Here is a 19,306-nt window from a genome sequence, read left to right as displayed (position 1 = left end):
ATAACTCCAGCATCCTACAAGCCAATCATCATGAAAGGGGAGTGTGTTAGCCATTGAGATGAGTCTCCTAACATGCTTCCTTACTTTTTCCTGCTGATTGGAGCCAATCAGAGTGAAAGGGGTGAGCCAGCCACTGAGAAGACTCTTCTCAGTAGCTAACACTCTCCTCTTTCCTGCTTATTGGTTCCTAGGAGTGTCTGTTGTTTTAGGAAAAGGCATTCACAAGGATCTCATTCTCAACCCTGCAGCCAAAGGGGGGGAGGGGTGCGGCTGTGACTAACATGAAGGGACTCTGCACTTCTGAATAAGCTACTAAGCTACTGAATCTACCCACCAGAACCTGGTCCCAAAGGCACGTAATCAGAATTTAAAAATGGGGCACCTCCGAGTGCATTCTGAGTGTAGGACTTTGTTTTCAGTACCAGAATTGAACTGAGCTTTTAACACAAAAGTCCACTCCAAGTCAGCTTGCTTCATTTCAGCGGCTTAATGAAAAACATTTTGTTGTTACACACTTGAGTCAAACCTGGGCCAATTTACTGCAAATCCCTCGAAGATCTAGCAGGAGATCCTGATCTATCGCTCCACTTATCCCTCCTCTACCGTGCCCCGAGTTAGATCAGACATGCAACATGGACACCTACCTTGAAGATTTCAAAGCCAATAACAAAGTGATCCCCTTTCCCTTCCTTCTTGTAAATACGCTGGTCCTTCTGCTGCAATGAGATTAGCACTTTATCTTCTACCTTCTTAACATCAAAGACATACTAAAAGGAAAAGAAGAACACTGAGTGAGGGAAGGGCTGTAGCCCAGTGGTAGAGCATATGAAGCCCCACTTACCTGCGCAGCATGGATAAGCGGGGCATAGTTGCGAGGAGGGAGCGATGCTGCCGCGGCCATCTTCGTTAAGGGCAACGTCGTGTGTCGCAGCGTTATGTGGGCGTGACATGCGGCAGGGAGGGGAGGGGCCATGGGCCTATTTAAGGCCAGGCCGCCCCTCCTACCTCCTCTTTCAGCGAGCGACGAGAGGATGACGAGGGACATAGCAGAGAAAGCTGCAGGACAGTCGGCGTTGGTTGGGCCTATTAGGCCTAATTGGTTACCCCCAGAGGGGGTTTTGGGAGCCCCAACAGCTGTGGGTGGTAGCGTTGCGGCGTGGCTGCGACTGGGGCAGGCCTCGTAAAGGGACCTGACCAGTGGGCCTCGTATTGGGGCCTAGCAGCGGCACGTCCGATACCCCCCCCACCTAGCAGTTGTGGAGGGGTTGGTTGAGGCTTTTTATTGAGCAGGGCGACATTAGTGCTGCTGCTGGTTAAAAGAAAGACACAGGAAGTTTAAAAATAAATGAGACTATACTGGATATACAAACAAAATTAAATATAGTCATGCTAATACACTGGTTAAAGACAGACTCATGCACATAAAGGGAAATTAAAAATAAATCAGAATAAAAGGGACGAACAAAAGAAATTGTATCTAATCCTTCTAGTTTAAGTTCCCTCTGAGCACTCTCCCCTCAACAGGTTCAGCTTAGCCCCCCCGATGATATACGCAGGTTGGTTCTTTATTATATTATTACAGGGTAGATGCATGATGTGATGGCAGAGCCCTTTCGTGAGGCTTATGACTTCTTGCTAGGCCCAGGCATAGGTACAACTTCTTGCTAGGCCCGGGCATGTATGAGGTTTGAAGTACTTAATTATATGATTATTATACTACATACTAGTATATTGGTGGGGCCTAGTGAGCCTTTTTAGCCTTTGGGCCTTTCATAGTTATATGATAATAAGGGCGGAGATAACAGTTTGCTGGAAAATGTCTAAATCGCTGTATCTTAAGTGAACGATCCTTTTGCATTCCAAGTGTTAATTTCAGGCTATTTGTTCACTCTGAGACAGAAGAGGCATTTACCTGAATTTAGTTAGGAATGGAAAGTTTAGCAGATGGTAATCATATTGATTGGGGAATAGGAACAAAGAGGAAAGCCCGATTTGCCTAATAGAGATCCCTCAGGATCTTAGACTCTTATTGACATAGGGCTGCCTTTTAAGGTCCAGGCAGACTCTTCCCCCCTTTACTGAGGATTGTGGCACCAACAACGAAACATCATTACCTGAAATTACATTTTAGTTAGGACTTCTGATATCATTACCTGGAATTACATTTTAGTTAGGACTTCTGATATCATTACCTGGAATTACATTTTAGTTAGGACTTCTGATATCATTACCTGGAATTACATTTTAGTTAGGACTTCTGATATCATTACCTGGAATTACATTTTAGTTAGGACTTCTGATATCATTACCTGAAATTACATTTTAGTTAGGACTTCTGATATCATTACCTGGAATTACATATAGTGTGCAACTGTTGCATTGGCTCATCTATGTGTTGTGTTGGAAAACCTGCTATAGTGCAGCCACATATTGGTGACAGCAACACATCCTCAGCATCTGCTGCTCTTGGATTTATGATATCATTTACTAGAAAGGGATATAGGATGTTAATTTTGCATTTTGGACATCTATTATGATAGGTGTTTGGAAGCCTACAAGGGGGAGGCCGCTACAGTCGGCCAAATATGGGTGGCAGCGCCATATCTCCAGTATCTGTGCTTTGGGGAACTGGGTTAGCTGCACTAAAATGGTGGCTGGGAAAGTGTGCTTACTCATAAATTATTTCCTTTCTTTATGTGAAACAGGGAAATATGAGGCCAGTGGCCCTCACAGCAGTGAGGAGAAGCACCCAGCAGTAGCTGCTCAAGGAAAGCGTTCCTCCCTGTTACTGGGACCTTGCTTGCAGACTGCCCAGTTCCTGGGGAGGTTTGTTTTGTTATGGGGTTTTCTTTCAGTTTCTGGATCCCATATTGTAGTCTTGGGGCTTGCCTTAAGGGACTGCGCTCTTAAATTTGTCTTGGGCATAGACGCAATGGCAATCAGTAATGGCTTCCTACCAGTTAGTTAATGCACTGCCTATGGGAAAGTATGACATCTAATCTGCTTTTTCATCTATTGTGGGGATACAAGGGGATTTATAGCTGCTGGGTTTTTGCCTTTTCAGTCAATTCTATGAGGTAGAGCATTACATATAGGCTGCTCTATTCTCGCACGGAGCGCTTCAGCTCCTTCCTTGAAGGGGCTGTCGGGACGAGAGGGTAAAAAATTTGGATGCATGTTAACACCTGATGTCACAGATTATGGAATGGCTATGTAACTGGTTCATCTTAATGGCTGTGTCAATGGACCATCCTGCCCGGTGTTAACCTTCCTGGGCATACCACCTAATTCACCACCAATCATACTCATGTGGTCAGTCAGTAAGGGCTTCATGCCAGTTAGGCCAAGAAAGTGTTTCTTGACTGCCCTCCAGGTATTAGAGGTCTTTTCCGGTGGTTTATGAGGTCGTAGCAGGGCTTTCACAGCCTTACTACAGGTACAGGTTTGTGGCTGTATAATAATTTAATGCTTGTTGTGATCAAATATTGATCAAGAAATTAGAGCCAAACTGCAGGTTACATTTTATATTCTGGCCCAAATCATTTGGTCTAGTTTTCCCACACTCCTGGGGAAGAACTAACTAACTTGCTGTAGAATTACGTGACATAGCTCAGGGCTAGAGCCTCTGAACTGCAGGCTGAAGGTCCATAGCATCTCTAGGTAGGGCTGGGATGTAGAACTGGAAGTCCGTGGATGCATTGGGGTTTTTGTGCTGGCTGCAGGCTTGGACTTATAGGCAGTGAGGCTTGGGAACTCTCCCATCCATTTTAGTGGGATAACATGGTCATGGGACAGGTCTGTGACTTCCTTCTATTTTGGAACAGTAGGGTTATGGCCCTTGTCTGTTCCTTTGTTCTCTAGTGCCCAGATTTTAAAGTTTTCTTTTGGGGCATGGTAAGGTAGACTCAGGTGGAGCGGTTCAGCTGTGCTGTGCAACCGCACATTGGGATATTGGGGAGCAGAGTCAAAGATGGCCATAAGCCGGTCTGTCGCCCCAGCATGCTCCACAGCTATCAGAATGCAGGAAGGGGTTTTCCCAGGACTTCTGGGCCGGCAAGGGCTATGCACCAGAGTGGCCTATTCAGTGAGTCACCTGCTGGGATTGCCTAGTGAATGGCTGGAGACTGGGCCTCTCAGTCCAAGCACTTCGAGGTAAAGGCTGATGATTTCCCCACTTATTCCAGGGACTTTAGAGTTCGCCGTATGTTAGCTGGGTGGGCTAGAGAACACCCTGCCACTCTCGATCCCCATTGCCCTTTCTCACGGGACATTTTATTGAGTATGGTGGGCCAGTGAAAAACAGTATGCTCCTCAAGCTATGAAGCCAGACTATTCCAGGCAGCAGCCCTTATGCTGGTTTTTGGAGCTTTTAGGATAGGTGAGGTGGTGGCCGAATCCAAGGGAGATTTGTCTCGACGGGCCCTCCAGCAATCAGATCTCTCCATGGAAGGGAGTTGTACCTGTATACATTGATGGACCGGCAATGTTGCTGGACAGGGATGGAGCAGCTGTGCACCCTATCCTGGGCTTACAGTTAGGCCTCAGTCAATGGGCTGCAGTGTGGTGGCTTGGCTGGGGAGGAATACTTTGGGACGGGCTCCTACCCACTTTGTTCCAGCTTGGTTCAGTGCGGACATCTCCGCATGTGGTGGTCATTCCCCGAGTTGGGAATGACCTCAGTATTTGAGGCAAGGCCCTCAGGTGGCGGGCATGTGCAGACATGCAGTTCGGGACGCAACGATGGCCTCGGTTACCTAAGGGCATGGTCCTCAGTTTGGCAGGCATGTGCGGACATGCAGTTCAGGAGGCAACAGAAGGGCATGGCCCTCAGTTTGGCAGGCATGTGCAGACATGCAGTTCAGGAGGCAACGATGGCCTTGGTTACTAAAGGGCACGGCCCTCAGTTTGGCAGGCATGTGCGGACATGCAGTTCAGGAGGCAATGATGGCCTTGGTTACTTAAGGGCATGGCTCTCAGTCTGGCAGGCATGTGTGGACATGCAGTTGGAGAGGCAACGGAAGGGCATGGCCCTCAGTTTGGCAGGCATGTGTGGACATGCAGTTCAGGAGGCAACGGAAGGGCATGGTCCTCAGTTTGGCAGGCGTGTGTGGACATGCAGTTCAGGAGGCAACGGAAGGGCATGGCCCTCAGTTTGGCAGGCATGTGCGGACATGCAGTTCAGGAGGCAACAGAAGGGCATGGCCCTCAGTTTGGCAGGCATGTGCAGACATGCAGTTCAGGAGGCAACGATGGCCTTGGTTACTAAAGGGCACGGCCCTCAGTTTGGCAGGCATGTGCGGACATGCAGTTCAGGAGGCAATGATGGCCTTGGTTACTTAAGGGCATGGCTCTCAGTCTGGCAGGCATGTGTGGACATGCAGTTGGAGAGGCAACGGAAGGGCATGGCCCTCAGTTTGGCAGGCATGTGTGGACATGCAGTTCAGGAGGCAACGGAAGGGCATGGTCCTCAGTTTGGCAGGCGTGTGTGGACATGCAGTTCAGGAGGCAACAATGGCCTCGGTTACTTAAGGGCATGGCCCTCAGTTGCAACGAAAGGGCATGGCCCTCAGTTTGGCAGGCATGCATGGCATGCAGTTAATAAGGCAACGTCGGCCTTGGGTACGTCTGCTTTGGTCAGACATACTCCCGCGAAGGGTTTGGCGTGGTGTCTGGAGCCCGATAGGGATGGACCAAGCGCGAAAGAAGGCCAACCGGCAAATTCGGTTGGCTATTCTGGGGCAGGGGGGTTTGGCTATTTCACACCCTGCATTCAGCATTGGATGGGTGAACTGTACAGGGCTGATGGCGTTCACCTGTCTGACGCAGGTAATGTCTTTTTGGCAGACCTGCAGAGGTGTCTGCGAGAGGTGCTTCTCGGCAGTGGGTAAAAGGGGACTAAATAGAGATTTGTCCCCTTTTTGTGGCGGGAAGGTGCGGAAAGGGAAATAGGTAAGGACAGCTCGGTGGCCCCCTTAGGCACCTTTGGAGGTGACTGGCGGTTCCAGAGGCCTGTCTGTCAGAGCTTTGCGGCTTGAGGGCAGGATATGGGCTGCTTTTGGGGCCAACTTAACTCATCCACCCGAGGGTTGTGCGGCCCCGGGCGGTGGTGACCTGAGAAGGCCCCCCTACTCACCTACTGGGTGTGGCTGGCAGAAGGGGTAAGCAGATGGGGCTTGCCCTTGTCCCAAGCAGGGGCTGGTCGCCCGTGAGCTGTATGGCAAGATGCTTGCTTATAGATAGTTCCGCACCTAGGTTTCCCTCTGCAGGTCACTTTAAAAGGTGTTTTTGTATAGTTTAATAAAGTGGCCCTTGTTCAACCCAAGCTGATGTGTCCTTGTGTTATTTCGCCCCTTCACTCGCAACTGCTTTCCATCCAGAAGGTCCTAGGTTTAATCCCCAGCATCTCCAGGTAGGACTGGAAGAGGCCCCTGCTGGAAACCCTGGAGAACTGCTGCCAAATTAGTGCACACAGTACTGAGCTAGATGGACCAATGGTCTGATTCATTAGAAGGCAGCTTCCTATGTTCCTATGAGCTGAACAGAAGAAGAGTCTGTTGGACCAGGCCAGTGGCCCATCTAGTCCAGCATTCTGTTCTCACAGTGGCCAACCAGATGCCCATGGGAAGCCCACAAGCAAGACCTGGGCACAAGAGCACTCTCCTTCCCTGCGGTTTCCAGAAACTGGCATTCAGAAGTGTACAGCATCTGACTATGGCGGAAGAGCACAGCCATCATGGCCAGTAGCCATCGATAGCCTGACCCTCCATGGATTTGTCTAATCCTCTTTTAAAGCCATCCACGCTGGTGGCCATCACAGCCCCTTGTGGGAGTGAATTCCATGGCAGAACTATGCGCTGCGTGAAGTTCTTTTGTCTATCCTGAATCTTCCAGCAGTCAGCTTCACTGGATGTCCACAAGTTCCAGTATTATGAGAGATGGAGAAAAAAATCTCTATCCACTTTCTCCGTGCATAAATCTACTCCCTTTGCTAATATCACCTCTGTGAACAATGTCACAGAGCGTTCATCAACTGTGAGCAATGTCTCTTGCTCAGTCTATAAAAATGGATTATCAGTGGATTATTGGACACATTTCCCCGTCCCTACCCCCCAGTACAGTTCCGCTGCTTACAAAAACTCAAGCTGGTAAGGCAGCTTTGAGGCAACACCCTTGTCCTGCCCCCCAACTTCCAAGCTGAAAGGTGTAGCAGCAGAACTTTCAGTTCAGCTTTGCTGTTGATGTGTAGTTATAGGTATGTAATGCTGATGAAGGGAAAAAAATTAAGTATAAATGTGCTGCAACCTGTGGGTTTTGTAAGAAGGTGGCTTGGTGATTGAAGCAGCCTCCAGAGCGGTTCAACAAGGGGTCTGGATTCTTGGTCCACCATCCATGCATCATTTTCTTTTCCCAGGTCTTATGGATACTGAAAAATGACGTGTTCACAATCCGACAGATATCCACATCAGTGAAGCTTTTGCACCAGTCTTCAAATGACATCCTAATCCATGGAACAGGAGAAAAATACAATGTAATTGGCTATGGGGGAGAGGGGAGGGGAATCTATGCCATATAGGGATGGCAGAATCTGTCAGTCTTGTTTCTCCCAGTTTCTCATTTCCCTATTCTTACATTTGGTTCTTTCAGCAGCGATTTGCATTTCTTAAAAAAAAAATCCTCCTAAAAATTCTTTCACATTTTAATGCAACTTTCTCCTAATAAACACGTTTTTTGTCTGCAGTTTTGATTAATGTACACATTTCTGCAAGCAATTTATCTTAATAGGATGCATTTTTGTTTGTTATTCTTCACGAATTTATTCATTTTTATGCACACTATATGCATTTTTGTAATCATTGTTTGGTTGGAGAATTCGGGTAAGTATAGATTCCAAAAGTTGGCTGTGTTTCAGATCTCATGTTGTTTTCTTAAAAAGGAGCCACATAGATGATTAGGGATTGAGGAGGAATTTGATTCAGTTCACATTTAAAGCTGAATTTGTCAAATTTGGGTGAAACTAACATACAAATTGTATTATATGATGAGAAATTGCTTGCAAATAATCTGTACATGGGTCAAAACTGCATAATAATGTGTTTATTAGGATAAATTTGCATTAAAATGTTTAATCTTTATGAGGACCACAAATTGCTGTATATATATCTATATTATATATATATATATATATGTATGTATGTATGTAAAGGAGAATGTAGCTTGAGTGGTTAATGTGCATAATGACCAATCATTGTGCACATTCCTCAGGCCTCATGGAAAATGTGAAAATAATCCATCCATGAAGAGGGAATTGTGCACATTTCCTAGTCAATGTACACAATTTATTATTTATTTATTTGTTTATTAGATTTATATCCCATCCTTCCTCCCAGCAGGAGCCCAAGGCAACAACAAGCAATTGAAATTTTCACATTCTCTGGTCATTATATATAATCTCCAAGAGGGTTTGGGAATGTGCATACCTCAACAGAATTTTGTACTTTCTCCAGGCAATATGCACATCTGATTTGGCTCATGGATTTACTAATATTTAGGTAATTTATATGCTGCTCCATATTTGATAGAAATCTTTGAGCAGTTTACGGCACCATAAAAGCAGCACCAAAAATACAAAAAAAAATCAATTTAAAAGATCAGCATTTTAAAGCAGCACGCAACAACTAGACACAATAGCATGAAAATACCAGTGTCACCTAAAGTGGTTTCTTATGCTGTATTTTATTGTATTACAATTTGAATTCCATAGAATTCAAATTGTGTTTTTCATAGACATGCCACAGACCACCTGAATGAAACATGTGGACCACTACTGTTCCATGGACCGCCGTTTGGGAACCCCTGATCTAAAACAACTAACAGTGGGGCCCCATAATAATTGCTAAAAGGTAAAGGTGAAGGTGTCCCTGCACTTATAGTGCGAGTCGTTTCCGACTCTTGGGGTGACGTCTTGCGATGTTTACTAGGCAGACCATATATATGGGGTGGGATTGCCAGTTCCTTCCCCGGCCTCTCTTTACCCCCCAGCATATGCCGGGTACTCATTTTACTGACCACGGATGGATGGAAGGCTGCGTGGACCTTGACCCCTTTTACCGGAGATTCGACTTCCTCCTTCCGTTGGAATCAAACTCTGGCCGTGAGCAGAGCTTCGGCTGCGTTACCACCGCTAGCAGATCCAAAATACAGCAGAGCCAACCTCGGGTGATAAGGCACTGACAAAAGGGGGGGAGCAGCAAGGAGACTAACACAGGCAGCCTTCTCCCTGCCCCCTGACCTCATGTTTCATTAGGGTTTAAAGCCTAATTAAACTTGCATCTTGGAGCGATGTATACAGGCACCCTGCCCACACCTCCTTCTCCACAGCAACGGCTGGCAGACCAGCGTTGGCTTCTTTCCTGCAGTGGCAGCTGGTGGCTTCATGACTGTGCTCTGAGTTTTGGTCTGACCTTCCAAGGAGCTGTCCAAGGTGCTGAAGCTTCAATGCAATGCTCTTGCGGCTGCGCCCCCACTATGCTGAGCTCCCCGCTGCCTCACTTCCCCTCCTGGTAACTGACAGTGGCATCGCTCCCAACTGCATGGGTAATAAGGGCTCAAAACCCTGATGAAACATGTCGTCTGGAGACAGGGGGAGAAAGAGCTCCATCTCCCTTGGCTCATGGACATGCAATCTCCTTCTTCTCCTGCCCCAATCACATATAGTATTTAGTTAGGGCACGAACACACACACACAAAATTTGGGTGGGATCAGGTCTGTTCTGAAGTGCTGGTTCAGGACCTGGATTGGATGGGAGGGGGCTGCGTGCATAGCCCTAGTAAACCAGCAGCAGTGTCCCTTCTGTTGCCATCTCCCTCACTGAAGTTCACATTAAATTACACACTCTTCCCTCTCTGGGTGTTCTCTGCTGTCACCAGAAACAGAGATGAAAGTCATTTGTTAGGTGTTGGCCTGGGCTAGATGGGAGAATATTGGAGGGAGTGATGGAGAGAGAGAAAAAGAACCAAAGGAGTATCCTGAGAGCTGGAGTGAAGAGATATGGGGTGTTGGGCTGAATCCGGGGCCAGCGCCAAAGGTTGTCATGGTCGGGCATATGCAGAGGGCCCACAGCCCAGTAAGGGCCTCATTGGCAAGAGGCCTCAGAACCTGCTGAGGTGAGGTGGTGGACTCACTGAGGGATTGTCTCTTGCAAAAGCTGGTGCCCAGACCTGATGGAAAGCGGAGCACCAGAGGCTGGTGCTCTCCTTACACCCCAGTTCTCCCCTCCTGCCCATGAAATGTTCCAGGCCTTTCAGTTGTCTGGACTAATAATTGGCAGGAAGCATGCTGTGCTCCGCTTCCCTCGCTCACCAGAACTCTCCGTCATTTTCGATTGTGAGTCCTAATTTCTTCCATTCTGCTTTGCTCACTTTTTTCCACTCCTCGGATCTGGAGAGGAGAAAAATAATGATTGTTAAACGAAACAGCCCTTTTGTTTATATAAACATCTGTTTAAGGGGAAGAGCTATAGCTCCTTGGCAGAGTTTTCAGTTTGCATGCAGAAGGTTCCGAGTTCAATCCCCAGTATCTTCAAGTAGGGCTGGGAAACAGTCCAGCCTGAAACCCCGGTGAGCTGCTGCCAGTCAGTGTCGTCAGTACAGAGCTAGATGGACCAATATAACTGGCTCAATATAACGCAGCTCAATATAATATTGGCCTGTCTCAGTATAACACAGCTTCCTATGAACCTGTTAAAGGGGGAGGGCTATAGCTCAGTGGCAGAGCATCTGCTTTGCATGATAAGGCATTCTGAAAGTAATAGTTGTGTGTCCAAATGGACACCCCGTCGTAGCTTGTGGACACCGAGAAGACACAAATGGGCACATAACATTTAAACAAGGAACCAAGAACACACATTCAGATTGGAAGCTACTGAAACACTGGCTAGTGGTATGACATTTTAGTGAAACTGAACAGAAACAGTAGAACACAGGGGCCCATTACACAATAATTCTTCTAGTTATTTCAAACCACCAGACTTTCTGAAAAATGTCTTAACAAAATCTCTGTCCCTGTACATAGTAATGTCTGGTTCTCCATATTTTCATTCTTTTTTTGGTAAGAATTCTGCTACAGCAGAGTGTGGGCCATCAGCAACAGTTCTTAATTTCAATTTGCTTTTTCATTCACGTATTTCCTGGTGGGTAGGCAGGCAAGTAAGAATTTTACTAAATGCATTTGCAAGGCTGTATTCCCTCCATTTGTTGTTCTTGATGTTTTAGTTTGAACCACTTTCCCCTCAGTCCAAATATCAGGGCCTGTACATGGCACAGAGACTTCCATGTGCAAGCCAATAGAATGGAAAAATGGATGCCCAGTAAAAATTCCTTTAAAAATGTCCTGTAGCATGCAGAAGGTCCCAGGTTCAGTTCCCAGCATCTCCGGAAAGGACTGGAAGAGACTCCTGCCTGAAGCCCTGGAGAGCTGCTGCCAGTCGGTGTACACAACACTGACCTAGATGGACCATTTGCGTTTAACCAGAGGCTGTTGTTGTTGAAAAGACTACTGAGAGATAACAAAGATGAAGTGTTCCACTACTTAGGAAAGGTGTTATTTTTTTATAAAAAAAAACAGCCCCAAACAGAAAGCATTTCTATGTTCACCAGCTGCAATAGATATAAGCAAAGGGGAATGAAAGTGTAGCCATTTGGCAGAATCATGAGACTGCTCTTTGGGGAGCTAAAGGGATGAGATAAATGGTCGAGACACAGAGCATGTGCAATAGACACCTTTAATGGCCTTTAGTCTGAAAGGATTTCAGAACTAGAGAGCATCTGAATGAAACCTAGGCGATGCATCCCTCCAGATATGATCAGATCTGCCCTCTGAAACACTGAGACAATACAGACTTTTGGTATATCTAAGGATGGAATCACACACTGAAGCTGTAATGCCAGGCATAATTTAAGTAGAATTTGTCCCAACTAGAGAGGTCTATAGCTATGGGGAAGGGCCGCAGCTCAGAGGTAGATTATCTGCTTTGCATGGAGAAGGTCCCAGGTTCAATCCTCGGCATGTTACATCTGTCTTCACCTGTCCTTTGGAAAGCAGTGAGCTTCTTTTAGTCTCTTTGTAAGGATCAGTACCTTCCTCACAAAGTGGCAAACGAATCCTTCTAGATACCAAAGTATGCATTGCTTACTCATCGCTCCATGCACCAGTCCACTCGCTCTTTCCCCAGGGATTCCTCAACCTGATCATGAAGAGTTTCTCAGACTTTGCACATGATAGGATCTTCTCTCCAAGGCGCATCTTCAGGACTTCTGTCACCGCGTAGGCATGGCCCTTGACCAAACCCATTTCAGTCTGTCCCTCAAATTCGCTCGAGGAGAGAGGCTGTAGCATAAGATAAACGTGAATGAATGCAAGGATTTTAAAAGTCTTTGAAGAACACATTTTCTTCTTCTTAAATGATGCTCTAGCTTCTTTCTTAAATGTTTTCCCCGCCCCCATCCTAGTTTCTCATTTTTCCAGGCTTAAATTCAGTTCTCCACATTTCTGCAGCAACGTGTGTTTTAAAAAATGAAAATGTTAGTGTGAATTTCTCCTAATGCAAACGTTATTGTCGGCAGTTTTGGCTAAAGTACACATTTTTGCAAACAAATGCTCCTAATATAATGCATGATTGTATGTTACTTCCACTGTATTTATTTTTATGAATATATTGGACACAGGACTGGACACTCTTCCTTCCATTCTGAATAAAGGGCTAAGAGTGTCTTTCTGTGTGGCAGTGGCTGATATAAGTGGGCTTCTTTTGGGAGGAAGGGCAGGATATGAATTTAATCAATCAATCAATAATGCCCACACCATTCTGTGGATCTGTTTTGTGTTTTTTTCCAATGTGGCAGCCATTTTGTGCCCTGCTACACATCCCATGGCAACCCATTCTGCAACTTTTGCCCAATATTCCACATGTGCCTACTGGCCACCCAAACGATTGCTGACTTCTGGTCTAATCTAACTCCCAGGGTTGTTGTATAAACAACATGTGTGGGAGAGTACCGCGCTAAACACTTTGGTAGGAAAAGGCAGAATAAAAATGCAATAAAACATAACCTGAATGATGGAAGTGCTTGTCCGAAAACGTTTACTGACATCTGACTGGATCTTTTTAAAATGCAAAAGAACCTAATTTCTTTAAGACCAGAATTGTAAGAAGTCCTGCAATATGCATCCTTCCCCTTCCCCTCCCTTCACGTTTAGGATCATAGCAATTAAAAGAAAAATTTCTGAAGGGCAGGGGAGAATTATATATTTTTTAAAAACTGTTCAGCAATTTTCTAACTATGATGATCACTGGTGACTAATGCCAAATCCGCAGTGACCTTCCCAGCTCGTAGAGATTACTTCATAAGTTACATTGAGATCCACTGACATTTCCCATGGGCCTTTCACAGACCTAACAATTCTTCACTTGTGTTCTTCACAAACAACACAGCATGCGTTTCCATGACAGCATATGGGGTTATAACACTATTCCTTGTTAAAACTGCGAAGCCTGAAAAGATTTCAATTAATCTTGGTGCTGACTTGCCACCCTGAATTGCAACACTCTTCCTTCCTTTTTTAATTTTTTTTTTAAAGCAGTTCTTACTAAACGAATGCTTTCTGCATTCAAACACAGAATCTGTGGATTACCTGATAAACCAAAAAATGTGATCACCTTTCTGTTGTGGGTTCTAAGCTACACATGCAATTAAAGGTGACAATTCTACTCTTATTTTAAAAACGTTAGTGACTTATTTGTTAGCAGCTGCAAGGCTTGTAGTAGCTCGGAGCCAGAAGAATGTCACCAGCATTACCATGAATAATTGGTTTTGAATGGCGCTGCGCTCTGCCCTTTCAGAAAAATTCAAGTATCCCTTTAAGGTGCTATGAAGAAAGGCACAGTCACAGGACTTTGCTGCTATATGGTGGAGTCGTATAACAATTTCTGATCATCCTCAGCAAAACCTGATTCCTGCTAATCAATACTTTGTATGGAGATATTTATAGAGATGTTTCTGTATTTTCATTTTTTCTTGTGGTCAGGGGCTACTGGACTTTTACGTCCCTATCATTTTTTTTACTGTTTTTATCTTTCAACATTCGTTTATCTCCTATCTCCTTTATTATCCATTTATGCCTTATTTTCTTGGCAATGGAAGATGGCCTGTTTTTGCTATTTTAGATTTAATTTTTGTTCTTGATTGTATTTTATTAATGTTAAGTAAAGGGGTGGAAAGGGAAAAAAGCTCTCCATTTAGCAACATACAATGGTGCTTGCAACACCATCCATCTCTGCAAGAAAAGTGGAGAGGGAAACTCCTTTGTCTTCACTGTTGCATTGATATTGCTGTTGTCCCCAAAGAACCATTTTCAGAGACACTTCGCTTTGAGGAATCGAGTGGCAGAAATTGAAGCAAACTGTCCACACACAACAGTCTACCACACAACCAATCTCCTGCCTTTTGTGAATGCCCTAAATGGCATGACTCTAGATATTCATGTCCGAATCAGCCATTTGTGTGAATATCCAAAAAATAGAGTTAAACTGATGAATACTGATGGTATCTCTCTCTCACACACAGCATCTTACTCAGCATTTAATTGTCTTTGCCATATGTATTTTTATATTACAGATCATAAGAAATTCATAGTCTGGAGTGTCTCAATCCTCTTGGATAGATAAATGTAGAGCACCACTGACTATAACTCCCAATGTGATATACGCGGTCACCATGACTTATTGTTAACATAAGCCAAACCAGAAAGTCTCCATGCAGGCAAGAGAATGAAGAGACAAGGTAAGGACTGTAGATCAGGAGTAGAGCACCTGCTTTGCGTGCAGAAGGTACCAGGCAATTCAGTTTGCATTTAAAGCCAAATCTATCAAACTCACATTTTCTGAAATAAAATATGTGAATCAAAACACAGCCATCCTTCAAAATTCACACTTATCTGAATTTTGGAATGCGGTTCCCCAACCAGTGTTTACAAAAATGAATATATTAGGGGAAAGTGTGCATTAAAATGAATATATTAGGGAAAACAACATAAAATTCATTATATTATGAAACAATGCTTGCAAAAATGTGTATGTTAGTCAGAACTGCCTACCAAAATGTGTGTGTGTGTGTGTTTTTTAAAAAAAATCACACTGAAACACTGAATTTTCATGAGGATTCACAAACTGATGCAGAAATGTAGAGAACTGAATTCTGGACTGAAACAAAAATGAGAAATTGAAATGGAGAAAACTTTCTATTCTTATCCCTGGCATCTGAGGGGGCTGGTAATGCCCACTGTCTGAAACCCCAGAGAGCTGCTGCCAGTCAGTGTAGACAATATTGAGTAAAATGGAAGAAAAAGTCAACATAAGGCAGCTACCTATGTTCTGATGAGCATCTGTGAACACTGTTTCTTACTGAATTCATGAAAATGGAGCAGCAAAAGACTGTGCCACTGTTTGTCCCAAAATCCTGTGTAACACACTCATTCCATAAACATAATGGAAAGCATCTGGCTCACATGACCAGTCATATCCCTTCTTCTTTTCGCCTGGCATAAAGCTGCGAGAGTCTTTGCAGATCATATTGAGGCAGAGGAGCCAATGGTCCGACTCAGAATCAGGCAGCTTCCTCTGTTGTCTATTAAAATCATGTTCTAATTCTTCTGGCATCAATACTGCTTAAGGGGGCGGGGCAACTGCCTTATAGGGAAAGGTTGCAGCATTTGGGGCTTCTTAGGTTAGAGAAAAGGCAAGTAAGAGGTGACATGAGAGAAGTTTATAAAATTATGCATGGCATGGAGAAAGTGGATAGAGCAAAAGGCTTTTCTCCCTCTGTCATAACACTGGAGCTTGGGGACATCCAATGAAGCTCAGTGTTGGAAGATTCAGGACAGGCAAAAGAAGGTCCTTCTTCACACAGGGCACAGTTAAACTATGGAATTCACTCCCACAAGAGGCAGTGATGGCCATCAACTTGGATGGCTTTAAAAGAGGATTAGACAAATTCATGGAGGAGAGGGCTACCAGTGGATACCAGCCATGATGGCTCGATTCTACATCCACACTCAGAGGCGCTACGCCTCTGAATATCAATTGCTGGAAACCACAGGAGGGGAGAGTGCTCTTGCGTTCAGTGTTAGAGCAGCTGCCTTGCATGCAGAAGGCTCCAGGTTCCATCCCCAGCATCTCCAGGTAGGGCTGGGAAGGACCCCCAACTGAAATCATGGAGAGTTGCTGCTGGTCGTTGCAGACAGCACTGAACTAGATGGACCAAAGGCCTGACTCAGTTGATTAAATTAAGCAACTTTTTGTGTGCATTTGCCATCCCATTGATTGAAATTTCTAAACCGCTTTATATTTCTAGAAAAAAAAATCTCAAAGCTGTTCACAACCTAGATGAAAGCACCAAACAAAACACATATTAGTAAAAGAAAACATTACAGATGAAGATAAGATATCAAAGACGCATTCAAAGCACCATAATTACCAGAAAAAATAAAATATTATCTTAAACGTAAATGTTATTAACAATAAGCAAATCCAAAAATACAAGAAACTCCACAAAACAGCATTATTAGTAATTAAAAATAACTGTGATAGAAGCTGCACCCCCCCACACACACACGGAGTAACCTCTCCCAGATATGTTGGTAGAAGTGTACTTTATAGAATAGTAGAGTTGGAAGGGGTCTATAAGACCATAAAGTCCAACCTCCTGCTCAGTGCAGGAATGCAACTGAAAGCATCCCTGACAGATGGCTGTCCAGCTACCTCTTGAAGGCCTCCAGTAGCCTTAGCAGTCCTCCACATCCAAGCCTCGCTCTGTTTCATTCCAACCAACCTCTTCTTATCATATCATGCACATGCACCACTTTGCATGCAGAAGGTCTCAGGCTCATACTCTTTTATTTAATGTACCCAAGGAAGTGGCCTCTGAATGCTTAGGCCACAACAAGTTGGTCGGTTCTATCTTTGTGTGTGTGAATGTGTGAATGTGTGTTTAAAAGAATGCTTTGTGTAATAAAGGTAATTTTGTATGAGTAAGCTCCATCCTCCAAGAAATGCCATAGGATTTGTTATTGTTGCTATCTTCCTGTTCTTATATATATCTCGTTTTCATTACATTGGTGTTTTTGTGTTGTATTTTTGAGTATACTGCTGGAGATTTTAAACTGCTGAGGAGTTTATAACTGCTTGTAAATGAATAAATAAAATGCAACTGGGATGTGTAAGGAGAGAGCATCACCATCAAATGAGCATTTGTCAACGGTGCTTAATAAATGTTCGGAAAATTGATTGTGAGCACAAGAGAGAAATAGCAGGATGAACTGGAGAGGCGGCAGCAGAAGCTTGGATTGCAAACTGGAAAAATGTGCTTTATCTAATTTCATCTAAATCTGATCTAGAAATTACTCATTTCTCTCCCCGTTCCAGAGGGTCAGAACCTTATGTTCCTGCAAGGGTCAAGAGCAGGGCAAGAGACACATGGGGGTTGCAGGCAAATCCCCAGCGTGCCTGTGAAGGAACTCCTGCAGAGGACTTTTGGAGGCTTTCTAAGGGTGAATGGCACTGAGCCAGTCAAAACTATTTGGCCTTGCCATTGTCACGTCCAAGTTGACAACATGGCACACGCCCCTAGTCTCCTGGCACTGTGCACTGAGAAGAGAAGATCAGCCCACCTTTCTTGATTCTTCCTATTGAAGACCTCCCAAGACCTCCCATGGTTTTAAGAAGGTGAGATGAAAAGCCACCAGGAGTTGTTGGTGTTTTTTTTACATATAAGGTGGACGGGAGAGAGGGGAAACTCTTCCTAGTGCGGAACACAGTTAAACTTAACTCAGGCATCCTCCCAAATAAGCCAACCAATAATACACTTTGCTGCAGTGGCAGAAGCCAGTAGTGGTACATGTGGTGGGGAGGAGCTGGGGAGGCACTCTCCTGACTTAACTTACAAGGGATGGGGATGTGGCAGTCCCCCAGCAAGATTGGAGCTGCATGGTTGCAATGGTGAAATGGCTGCTGCCAATCTTGTGGGGCCATTGGTGCAACCAAGTAGCCCAGACCTCACCATCCACCCTGACCCGGTCCTATCCAGGAAGCAACAGTGACACCAGTGTTGGGAGGGCAGCTCTGCCCCACCACATGTGCGTCTGCAGCTGGAAAGTAGGAACATAGGAAGCTGCCTTAGACTGAGTCAGACAGTTGGTCCATCTAGTTCGGTATCTGTCTACACTGAAGGGCAGTGGCTCTCCAGGATTTCAATAGCAGAAGGTGGCAAGCATCCAAAAGCAAAAGGAGAAAAAAAGGGGACCCCAAAATGCTGGAAAAATGTTTATTTTAACAGAAGCCCAATGCGTTTCGGCCACTCAGTAGTTTGACCTTCATCAGGGGATGAACCGGTCTAAAATATTCTTTTCAAGCAAATCTAGAATAGTGGTCATTTATCATCATGAGCAGATTTGCTAGAAAAGAATATTTTAGACCAGTTCATCCTCTGATGAAGGCCAAACTACTGAGTGGCCGAACATGGTGGGCTTTTGTTAAAATAAACATTTTTTCAAGCATTTTGGGGTCCCCCCTTTTTTTCTCCGTCTCCAGGATTTCAGGCAGAAGATCTCTCCCACATCTACCTGGAGATGCCAGGGATTGAACCTGGGACCTTCAACATTCAAAGCAGATGCTCTGCCACTGAGCTACGGCCCATCCCTAGATGATCCTTCCTACTGGGGCCTTCTGTTCTAGTCCACTGTTATGCAATCGGTCAAGCACTAGAGAAGGGAGAGTAGGAAAGACCTCCCACCTTCTCTCTCTCCAAAGTGTAGCTTCTACTCCTTCCATGCTTGGCCCAGCAAGTGGGCCTTTTCAAGGGAGGGAGGGTTGTTTTGGTGAGCTGGGTTGGTTTGTGGATGAGGGGTCAATTCAGGTTGACTTGGAAATAAATGTCAAGCTATTTCTGGTGCATGAGAGTTCTTTCTTTGGACGCGGGGAGGATATGTGACAGATGGGTGGAGGAAGCATGCCCATTTTTACTGCTTTTTGCCACTGAAAATGCTCCTCCTTCAGCTGTTTATGGGGTAAAAAGTACAGGTCCATCTATTGTTCCCTTCTGGATGGGGGGATTTGCAGATGTTTGCCTGCTTGAACTTCAACAAAAGTCTCCATATGACCTGCAACAGCTTCATCTGCATAGAAAGGCACCGCTCCTGGCACGCAGCGATGGAAGGATCTGTCAGTTTCAGTTCTGTCACTTTCTCTTTTTTCTA

General features: G+C 45.0%; 1 protein-coding gene and 1 non-coding gene across 4 annotated transcripts in view; both read right to left on the bottom strand.

Annotated features, from left to right (window-relative positions):
- The window catches only part of CAPN6 (calpain 6), a 68,582-nt gene that overhangs the window by 13,282 nt on the left and 35,994 nt on the right, over window positions 1-19,306 (bottom strand). For 2 of the 3 annotated variants that reach the window (XM_061599114.1, XM_061599112.1), the window contains exons 6-9: window positions 12,192-12,385; window positions 10,361-10,438; window positions 7,303-7,498; window positions 645-767 (exon numbers count right to left, since the gene is read on the bottom strand). In XM_061599114.1, the coding sequence (XP_061455098.1) occupies window positions 645-767; window positions 7,303-7,498; window positions 10,361-10,438; window positions 12,192-12,385 (591 nt within the window). The remainder of the gene's footprint in view (window positions 1-644; window positions 768-7,302; window positions 7,499-10,360; window positions 10,439-12,191; window positions 12,386-19,306) is intronic. The other variant, XM_061599113.1, reaches the window with a different exon arrangement.
- Window positions 18,675-18,743, bottom strand: TRNAS-UGA (transfer RNA serine (anticodon UGA)). Its single transcript has one exon. It is a non-coding gene; the product is annotated as a tRNA-Ser (tRNA).

Source organism: Rhineura floridana, chromosome 16, assembly GCF_030035675.1.
Source record: "Rhineura floridana isolate rRhiFlo1 chromosome 16, rRhiFlo1.hap2, whole genome shotgun sequence".
NCBI lineage: Eukaryota > Metazoa > Chordata > Lepidosauria > Squamata > Rhineuridae > Rhineura > Rhineura floridana.
The sequence above is the reverse complement of the archived record's forward strand: the minus strand, read 5'-3'. Positions and strand labels throughout refer to the sequence as shown.